General features: G+C 42.3%; 1 protein-coding gene across 4 annotated transcripts; it reads right to left on the bottom strand.

Annotated features, from left to right (window-relative positions):
* Positions 1–5,894: 5,894 nt before the first annotated feature.
* Positions 5,895–8,879, bottom strand: LOC121550909 (4-galactosyl-N-acetylglucosaminide 3-alpha-L-fucosyltransferase 9-like). 4 transcript variants are annotated; one of them, XM_041863353.2, is made up of 3 exons: positions 8,797–8,879; positions 8,302–8,334; positions 5,895–7,480 (listed from the first exon to the last, which is right to left on the bottom strand). In XM_041863353.2, exon 3 carries the CDS (start codon positions 7,470–7,472, stop codon positions 6,426–6,428), a length of 1,047 nt encoding a protein of 348 aa, XP_041719287.1. In that variant the 5' UTR covers positions 7,473–7,480; positions 8,302–8,334; positions 8,797–8,879; the 3' UTR covers positions 5,895–6,425. The 4 variants fall into 4 exon arrangements, with proteins under 4 accessions (XP_041719287.1, XP_041719288.1, XP_041719284.1 ...); XM_041863354.2 differs by having other exon boundaries at positions 8,257–8,334; XM_041863350.2 differs by lacking the exon at positions 8,797–8,879 and adding an exon at positions 8,554–8,790.
* Positions 8,880–10,590: the final 1,711 nt, after the last annotated feature.

Below are 10,590 nucleotides of genomic sequence, written 5' to 3' on the forward strand. Positions count from 1 at the left end.
TCTCTCTCTCTCTCCTCTCTCTCTCACTTCTCTCTCTCTCTATACACTTCTGCAGAACAGGTAGCGTAGAGATGCGGTCTTAGGGCAGAGATTCAGTGGGAGGCAAGAGGCTCTGATGCAAAAGTATCCATATTTATTTACAATGCTCAATAGGTGATAGCCGGTAATGAATATTTACAAGACTTACTTCTCAAACAAAACAACAAAACGCACTAAGCCTGGCACAGGCTTACCCTGTAGCTTCCATAGCTATTACAGGTTGGGGGTGTACCTGGCTCAAGCAGCCCCTTCAATTCCTCCCTCCCTCTTTCACAGGTCTCTGATTGTCTCTGTAACCTCCCAGTCAGCCCTACAGGCACAGATCACGTGTTAACGTGCTATCTATCTATCTGTCTGTCTATTTGTCTGTCAGTCGGACAGGCGGTATCCCATCTACTGTCTGTCTGTTTGTGTTTTATTTTGATCCCGTCGGCTGTTTGTTGCTGTTAATCTGTTTGATTAGCTGTCATGGCGCTTCAAAACAACATTTCACACCAAATGTGCGGTTTTGGTGGTTGAGCACATCTGTCCCTTCTGCAAACATGATTCACACACAAATTCACAAAAATCATAAGGCCAAGCCTATGTACCGGTAACTGACAAAATAAAGGAAACGCTTGAGTAAATGAGGGATACAAAGTATATTGAAAGCAGGTGCTTCCACACAGGTGTGGTTCCAGAGTTAATTGAGCAATTAAAACATACCATCATGCTTAGGGTCATGTATAAAAATGCTCAGTTGCCCATTATTTTGGCTACCATGGCTAGCAGAAGAGATCTCAGTGACTTTGAAAGAGGGGTCTCAAAGGAGCATATGGGGTTTAAAGGGTGTGTTTGTGTGTGTGTGTGTCAGTCACCAGATCTCAACCCAACTGAACACTTATGGGAGATTCTGGAGCGGCGCCTGAGACAGAGTTTTACACCATCATCAACAAAACACCAAATGATGGAATTTCCTGTGGAAGAATGGTGTCGCATCCCTCCAATAGAGTTCCAGACACTTGTAGAATCTATGCCTAGGCACAATGAAGCTGTTCTGGCGGCTCGTGGTGGCACTTTATTTTGACAGTTACCTGTACATACACTCATCTGATCGCTGCCTGGTTGTGTGTGTGTTCACTCAGGAACTTTTTTCATTTGTGTGTTTGTAGGTTCATGTTTGTATGTGTATCATGGCTTGTTAGGGGGTTAGTGTGGCCCCTCCGATCAAAATTAGCTTAGGGCCCCAAAAGAGATAGTACCGGTCGGCACTGTCCCCATTTGAGGTATTAGTGCTGTTTATATGCATTTGGTTTGCTTTGTGGATAGTTGCTTTTTTGTGTCTATGCCTTTGTCCTGCTGGTGGTGATTGAATCAATGCTATTGACTGACCTTAGATAGATAAAGAAAAATGACACGTGAACATCATTGTATTAAACAGTGCACTCGTGTATTGAATTTCTTATGTTGCTGTTGGACCCAGGCAAAATGTCTCACTGATTGTGTTTTAGATCAGAGACAGCGGCAGCTTTTAAAATGGACTGTTAGGGTCTGCTTCACTGCTTTCTGCCAGGAATACAATGAACCCAACACAACAAGGGCTGTCTGGGGAGGCAGGGAGAGCATAGGAGGCTGGTGGGAAGAGCTATAGGAGGACAGGCTCATTGTAATGGCTGAAATTGAATAAATGGAATGGAGTCAAACATGTGGTTTCAAACCTCTAACTCCGGTAGATTAGTAATTACAATGAGCCCAACCTCCTATAGCTCCTCCCACCAGCCTACTCCTCAGAGAGAGAGAGAGAGAGAGAGACATATTTCCCACAGATCACACAGACCCACAAAGAATCAAACATTGATAAACTCCCATATCTGTTAGTCGAAATACCACAGTGTGCAGTCACAAGATTTTTGGCCCGTTGCCATGAGAAAAGGGCAACCAGTGGAGCACAAACAACATTGTAAATACAACCTATCTGTTTATTTTCCCTTTCATAGTTCAACTATCTGCACATTGTTACAACCCTGTACATAGCCAATAATATAACATTTGAAATTTACATTTTAGTCATTTAGCAGACACTCTTATCCAGAGCGACTTACAGTTAGTGAGTGCATACATTTTTTTTTTCATACTGGTCCCCTGTGGGAAACAAACCCACAACCCTGGCGTTGCAAACGCCATACTCTACCAACTGAGCAACACGGGACTATTAAAACGTGTGAGTGTAATGTTTACTAATGTTTCCCTTGCTTATTGTCTATTCCATTTGCTTTGTCAATGTAAACATATATTTCCCATGCCAATAAAGCCCTTTGATTTAATTTGAGAGCGAGAGAGCGAGAGAAAATAGCTATTCTCTGTATAATCAAATAGGCATTTACTAATCCACCAGAGTTAGAGTTCTAAACTGCACACTAAAGCATTAAATAGATCAACAGAATATGAAATGTAGTGAGATGAATATGAAAAGGGTGAATGGAAACAACCTGAGGTTGCTGATAACATGTTTTTTTTAATAATACGTTGCATTAACCATTGGTTTGCCAGGATGGACATAAGAAAGTGATGCGTTTTGGAGAGGGGGTGTCATTTGGGGAACTGTACGTGAACATCACTTGGGGAGTCTGTGTGTAGCACCAGTCTACACGGAACTGTAGTTGTTATAGTAGGGGGGGAAGTGCATTGACTGACTGTCTGCTGTTTTTTCACCAAGCTGAAGCATTTTACACCACCATCACTCCCGCAGGCAAAATCTCCCTCCTTCTCATCTCTTTCTCAAGTCTCTCACACGTAGACACACACACACACACACACACCCTTGCATCAACCCTCCTTCCATTGCCTCACTCCTCCATTTTTCCCCTCTCCATCAACTCAGTGACACTCAGCAGTGAGCCGTGACATTATAGAAAAACTGAGCGAGGGTGGGAGGTAGAGTAACACACGAGAGAGAGAGGGAGAACAGGAGAGAGAGAGAAATGATGAGGGGAAAGAGGAAGTTAAAAGGGAGGGGAGAGCAACATTTACAGCAAGCAAGTGATGGGGAAGAGAGAGAGAGAAATGAAAAGGGGAAAGAGTAAGTAGCAAGGGAGGGGAGAGCAAAATTGAGAGCAAGCAATTAAGAGAGAGAGAGAGAGAGAAAGGCAGAGAGAGAGTGGTAGGAAAGAAAGTGAGTGACGTGATGTGGGGACGGGCGACGTAGGGACGGCTGTTGCTGGAGGTGAAGGAGCGGTGAAGCAGCAAGCTTGATGGCCCACAGATCTGATGAGGGAGGGGTCCCCTTGAAAGAAAGAGCTCAATAATTCACAGCCAAGTGGGGGAAAGAGGGAGAGAAGAACAGAGAGCGGCAAGAAGAAAGGGTAACAGAGAAGGGACTGGTGGGAGACAGCCATCAGTAATTGACAGGTACACTACATGACCAAAAGTATGTGGACACCTGCTCGTCGAACATCTTATTCCAAAATCATGGGCATTAATATGGAGTTGGTCCCCCCTTTGCTGCTATAACAGCATCCACTCTTCTGGGAAGGCTTTCCACTAGATGCTGGAACATTGCTGCGGGAACCTGCTTCCATTCAGCCACAAGAGCATTAGTTTGGTTGGGCACATGTTGGGTGATTAGGCCTGGCTCGCAGTGGGCATTCCAATTCATCCCAAAGGTGTTTGAAGGGGTTGAGGTCAGGGCTCTGTGCAGGCCAGTCAAGTTCTTCCACAGCAATCTTGACAAACAATTTCTTAATGGACCTCGCTTTGTGCACGGGGGCATTATCATGCTGAAACAGGAAAGGGCCTATCCCAAACTGTTGCCACAAAGTTGGAAGCACAGAATGGTCTAGAATGTTGTTGTGTGCTGTAGCGTTAAGATTTCCCTTCATTTGAACTAAGGGGCCTAGACCGAACCATGAAAAATGGCCCCAGACCATTATTCCTCCTCCACCAAACTTTACAGTTGGTACTACGCATTCGGGCAGGTAGTATTCGCCTGGCATCCGCCAAACCCAGATTCATCCGTAGATGTATTCTACACCTTTATGAAAACCACAGAGCCAGTCCCTAGACGCATGACTAAGTCTTAGAGTAAACACTGTGTAATCTATCTCATATGAGTTACCACATAGTTAGGTAATGATGACATCAGTATGGGACATTAACTGACATTAGTGGCGGTCGGAGATAGAAATAGGAGGTAGACATAGTCATAGATAGGCTACAGTGAAGAACAGAGTATTGCACTACATTCCAATGCAACATATGAAATATTCTAATAGCTTCCATGATCAAAACATAATGAAACTGGCCGGAAGAATGTAGGGGTTATCTGTATGTACGGTACAGTTGATAAAGCATTAGAAGGGATCCTTCAAAAGGGCAAAGTGATATAAGAATGGGTGAAAGTTGTGGGCAGACTTATTATAAAGATAAGAGTTCTTCATAATGCAGTCATTTTACACTCATTTCCAGGGCCACATTCTATTCTCCACATTTGAAAGAGCCGAAGAAGAAATAACGGAGTTGTTCATAAGTTTGTGTGATTCTAGCCACAGCTAATTAGCGGCAGGTTTCAATTAAACCATTAAGCAACAAGCTAATCTCCGCCATTTCTCCAACCTCTCATTTGAGCTCAGATATTCATTTATATGACAAATGGTATTCGTTTTCTCACATATATAAATATTCATATTCACACTGATGCAAATGGTTTTTCAACAATGTAAAGTGCATGATGTGTACAGTGGGGTTGCAGTGCATTCTAGTGGTCGCCAAGTGTAGTGCAGAAAATAATAATTTACGTCTTTAAAACTCCCTTGGGTGGCAGTAAAGAGTGGTGTCTCGAACTACCCCATTGTATTGTAACAGGTGTGTGAGCTGGATTTAGTAATGCCACTGTGCTGGAGACCACTGTACTACATCTACCTTTCTTTTCCTAATTCATACGCTGAATCTCTGAGATCAATCCCTGTTGCCTACTAGTGGAGCGAACAAGGTCCCTTAACATGTGAAAATACATGACACATTCACTGTGACAGCCAAGCAACCACATTACAGTAAAAGGCAATTGCCTAACAACTGTTGACTGTACAGGGAGTACTACCTGTATGAGTGAGACCTACTGTATATTACCCTTTGTCACTTCCCCAATCACGTTGTTTAGAAAAAGCAGGACTGATAGCAGTCAGTCTATTCCAGTGACCAGAGGGAGGAGTGCTATAGCACTTCCAACAGTAACCAGACTTTCTCAACAGGTCTTACAGTTCAAAACCAAATCTTTCTTACAGTAACGTTAATAGGGTCTTTCCACCAATTTAGTGCCTTTTGAGAAGTGTAACATGGTCAAATATACATTCTGTTTTAAAGAGCACATGTTCAACTTCATAAAAAAACACATTTTCCCATCTTAAAATAAAAATTAAAAAAAGACTATAGTAAGTGCCTATTAAATGCCAAAAACATAACAGGGTTGACAATTTCTTCTTAAATAAGTCATTCATCCCCTTGTGACAGGGAGAATGGAAGCTTGTTGTGTGCAAAAGGGAGTGGCAATTGAATGAAAGCCTGTCTATCTATGAGTAACAGGGATGACGTGTTCTGCTCGACCCGTTCAGTTTTCCACCACAAAACACCAGAAAATTGCCAAAAAGAGTAGAACCAGCTAACCTGCTTTTACTATATGATTTGACTATTAGATGTTCAATGCTACTTAAGAAAAAAATATTTTAAAAGGAATAGTTTCAAGATATTAAAACGAGAGTTCAGTTCACGTAACAGGGTTGACCTTAAAATGAGGGACAGACATAAATGAATCATTAATCACATGAAATAAATAATCTTCAGAGATGACTTTGTCAAAGCAAAATAACTATGGCTTTACATTGGAAACTTGGAGAAATTTGGGGATTAAGTGGGTTAAAATCTTCCTAGAAGTGATAGGGTTGACAGAGGGACATGTCAAAATGCTGAATTTTGGCACTTCATTTATTATAACAGGCTTTTCAAATTCAATATTGGTGCAGAATTTCTATATTGTGCCCCAATGTAAAAAGGGATGTGAAAGACACTCTTTTCGTGGAACGACCCAGTAGTAAACAAGCAGATAGAGGTGGTGGGTGGTATGGCAGTTAACATCAGTAGATCAAAGAGGATTGAAGAAAAGTAAAATCAATAGAAAAGTTTAAAAAATATCCAAATTACTTGTAACACCCCATTAACAATTGTTCAAGTGGGGGATGTTCGGTGAATGTATTTTCAGTCTTTTTCTGAAAACACAACACTGTCCTTTAATTAAATATCATTTTTGGCACTTTTGCCATTGTGTAAAAGATACATTTTGCTCAGTTTTTCCCCATCCCTGATTATGGAAGAAGTAGATATTGTAGATTTGTAGTAGATTCACTCCAAGCGTCTCATCATCCTTCCTCCCAGAACCATTTATAGAGCTCAGTAACCATCTGATTCTCAGGGTGGCGTCTGATGTATTCACAGCTGTTGCAGGCTGTCTGAATGGGGAAGTCGTTGATGCTAACTGTGTGGCTCCTCTGCCACTTGAAGTATTTACGGTACATCTCCTCATTCTTGTCCAGGAAGAGGAGATGTTTGGCCAGGGCTCTTGACGAGCGGAAGTCATCCACATGGATGAAGGAATCTCCAGGGATGAACTTCTCGTAGTTCTCTCTTGACGGGCCCATCACCACAGGAACAGCACCCAACTTGAGAGCGTTGTAGAGTTTTTCTGTGATGTAGTCCTTATGGACAGAGTTCTCAAAAGACAGGTAGAATTTACAGCTGGCCACGATCATTCTGTATTCACTAAGAGACACCTTTTTATTGAAAGGGTCCCCGTAGGTGTGAATCCTGATGAATTTGCGCAGCTCCATGTAGTACCAAGTCCTCTTGTGTTCTGGCTTCCAGTTGCTAACGATCCAACAGACCAGTCGGTTTTTGTGCGGGACAAACTCCTCCTTCTCTTTAGTCCGAAGGACGAGAGAGCCATAAGGCATGTTGATGTCTGCATCCTGCCTGTAGTTCAAAGTCACATTAAACAGATCTTCCAAGCCAGGTATTCTATTCGTGTGTGCCGGCGATTCGAAATTCATCCACACCCATTTCTGGAAGGAGGGCCGTGGTTCTTGGGGCAGGTTGGATAAATCCTCTTTGATTTCTCGGTGGTGGATGAGAACGGCGTCCGCTTGACTGTACAGCTCTCTGTCGTCTGTCAGGTGACAGCCTTCAATGTTATACAGGGACCTGCAGGAGTTCAGTTTGAAGGGATGGTCAAATGGCCAGTGCCAGACCAGCACGGTAACGTCCTGTTTGTGCTCCGCCTGGAAGTGCTTGGCCAGGACAGGGAGCCAAGTGATAGTGGGGCGGTACAGTAGACAGGTCAGCAAGCAGCCCAGCAGGAGAATGCCTATCAGGCTCCGGTGCCCAATTCTACGACTTGGTCCAAGACACATAATATGGCCTGTCAAAAGGAAAGGCTGTTTGTTTTTCAGTTTATTAAGAACAGGCAAACACATCTAATCACTCTATTATTGCATGTATTCGTAAAGTTGACAATGATTATTTTAGCACGAGGAATACTGGTCAATCATAAACTCTAACCACAGACAGGTTTTAGGGTGAGGGCAGACATCTGCTGACGAGGCTAGTGCTCTATCAGCAGACCGTTTCATTGCTTCACTAGTCATGCATATTATATGGTTGTCATAACAGTAATCAAAGTCATTAAGACAAGCTCAGGTTTCTGTTAGGTTAGTGACTTCTGAAGTGACTGAGGCAGTGGTTATGACTAAGATCCTGAGTTCATAGGACGTGCTTCCCATCCAGAGAAACAAATGAGCCATGTGGTCAAACTAAACAAATACTCTGGATACTTATCCTGGCTATTGTGTGTATAGAGTCCAGCCTCTGAACCAGCATATAGGATAGATCAATAAATATTGAACTCAGAGGATATAGTAAGACTATTGAACTAAGGAGTCATGGGACTCAAAGTGTTGGGGGCTGTGATTTCACCCTTGCCCGGGGTAATTCAATGACTCAATGAGATAAGGACAGGTTCTAAGTAAAACATACTACGCAGTCAAATAATGATAGCATGTTATGCAATGGGAACTACCAGGGTAGGCAATAACAATAAACCTGTGTGAATGTTTTGATACCAACAAGTTGCCATAAAGCCAGCTAATATTTAAAGACATGAATACAGCTATATAGAATCTATATACACACACACACCTGTGCACACACTTTACTAACATCACAGATGGTATTTTACTCAACTTTAATTCCGTTGTTCTTTCTGTTTCGACTTGTCTGTTAAAAGAAAGACAAATTCATTTTTCTAACACATAACCAATTTTACACACACACACTTGATACTAACCGTATAGGAAACTCAGCATTAAATCGGACAGACAGACTCCATTCAAACATACAGAGAAACAGTTACATCCAAAAAGTAATATCTACATATCTGCACCACATTCCACACTGTTCTTCAAGGAAACAACATACTGGGTGAGGTGTGCTTACCTGCTAGCTCTGAGATATAACTTTGAACTTAATCAAAATGATGTTGCTAGCTTTGATTTAAAGCCACAGCTGACACCTAGCTGAGTCACTCATGTGCCTCCACATTGTTGAGTGAGGATAAGCCTAGAACTAGTGTGTAACTGCAGGCAGAGGGACAGCCTCTCTAGCCTTTGCCCCTCATGTCACACCTTAGACACACTGCCCTCTAGCCTGCCGGGTGCAATTTGTCAAAGAAATACACACCTTCATAATGTGCTTAGTTTTGTCGATGTGGCTTGGTACATGACAGGGCTCTCCAACCCCAGTTGTAAATAACCTGGTGCAGCTTATCAACCAGCTAATTATTAGAATCAGGTGTGCTAGATTATGGTTGGCGTGAACCAACAGGATGGTAGCTCTCCAGTAACAGGGTTGGAGAGCCCTGGTATATGATGTGCAAGTAGAGTGTTATGTAATTGAAATAATATTTTAAAAGACAATGCATATGTGTAATACAGTGTAAATATCAGAGAAGGAGGATGTAAATACTCAAAAGTCCTTTTGAAATCAGATATTAATTTGCTTCTTCCATGGCTGCGTTTACACAGGCAGCCCAATTCTGATATTTTTCCACTAATTGGTCTTTTGACCAATCACATCAGATCGTTTCACATCAGCTCTTTTTCAGAGCTGATCTGATTGGTCAAAAGACCAATTAGTGAAAAAAATATCAGAATTGGGCTGCCTGTCTAAACACAGCCTTTTTGCTTGAAATCTTTGCTCAACCCAACACTTGTATTGAGATACAGTATATCCAAATATCTTTTGGATGTACACCTGTGATCAGCCAAACATCCATCAGTTCTTGTTTATCTTACAAGCCTTCTGTAAACTATGAAAGCCCTCTATGTTTATGATAGATAGAGCTAGGGTTGCAAAATTCCGGGAACTTTCAATAAATTCCCTGTTTTTTCCAAAATCCCAGTTGGTTGATTCCCGGAATCAGGAGGGAATAAGCAGGAAATCCAGAACCCTCCAACAAGGATTTTAGGAAAGCCAGGGAATTTATTGAAAGTTCCTGGAATTTTGCAATGCTAAATAGAGCTAAATGAAAGCACTATAATGTAAACAGATAGGCCAACGTAGGCAATTCTCACATAAAAACTACACTACAGTCGTGGTCAAAGGTTTTGAGAATGACACAAATATTCATTTTCACAAAGTCTGCTCCCTCAGATTTATGATGGCAGTTTGCATATACTCCAGAATGTTATGAAGAATGATCAGATGAATTGCAATTAATTGCAAAGTCCCTCTTTGCCATGAAAATGAACTTAATCCCCAAAAAATACATTTCCACTGCATTTCAGCCCTGCCACAAAAGGACCAGCTGACATCATGTCAGTGATTCTCTTGTTAACACAGGTGAGAGTGTTGACGAGGACAAGGCTGGAGATCACTCTGTCATGCTGATTGAGTTAGAATAACAGACTGGAAGCTTTAAAAGGAAGGTGGTGCTTGAAATCATCCATGGTTACCTGCAAGGAAACACGTGCCGTCATCATTGCTTTGCACAAAAAGGGCTTTTTTTTTTTTTTTATCCTTGCTTCACAGGCAAGGATATTGCTGCTAGTAAGATTGCACCTAAATCAACCATTTATCGGATCATCAATAACTTCAAGGAGAGAGGTTCAATTGTTGTGAAGAAGGCTTCAGGGCGCCCAAGAAAGTCCAGCAAGCGCCAGGACCGTCTCCTAAAGTTGATTCAGCTGCGGGATCTGGGCACCACCAGTGCAGAGCTTGCTCAGGAATGGCAGCAGGGACAGACTGATATTCTGCAAAAGGTACAGGTATTGGACTGCTGAGGACTGGGGTAAAGTCATTTTCTTTGATGAATCCCCTTTCCGATTGTTTGGGGCATCCGGAAAAAAGCTTGTCCGGAGAAGACAAGGTGAGCGCTACCATCAGTCCTGTGTCATGCCAACAGTAAAGCATCCTGAGACCATTCATGTGGTCCTCTGTAGCTCAGCTGGTAGAGCACGGCGCTTGTAACGCTAA

This window comes from Coregonus clupeaformis, chromosome 35 (assembly GCF_020615455.1).
Source record: "Coregonus clupeaformis isolate EN_2021a chromosome 35, ASM2061545v1, whole genome shotgun sequence".
Classification (NCBI taxonomy): domain Eukaryota; kingdom Metazoa; phylum Chordata; class Actinopteri; order Salmoniformes; family Salmonidae; genus Coregonus; species Coregonus clupeaformis.

Coding starts and splice junctions, on each gene's coding strand:
- LOC121550909 (XM_041863353.2), bottom strand. CDS start 7,472: ATGTGTCTTGGACCAAGTCGTAGAATTGGGCACCGGAGCCTGATAGGC.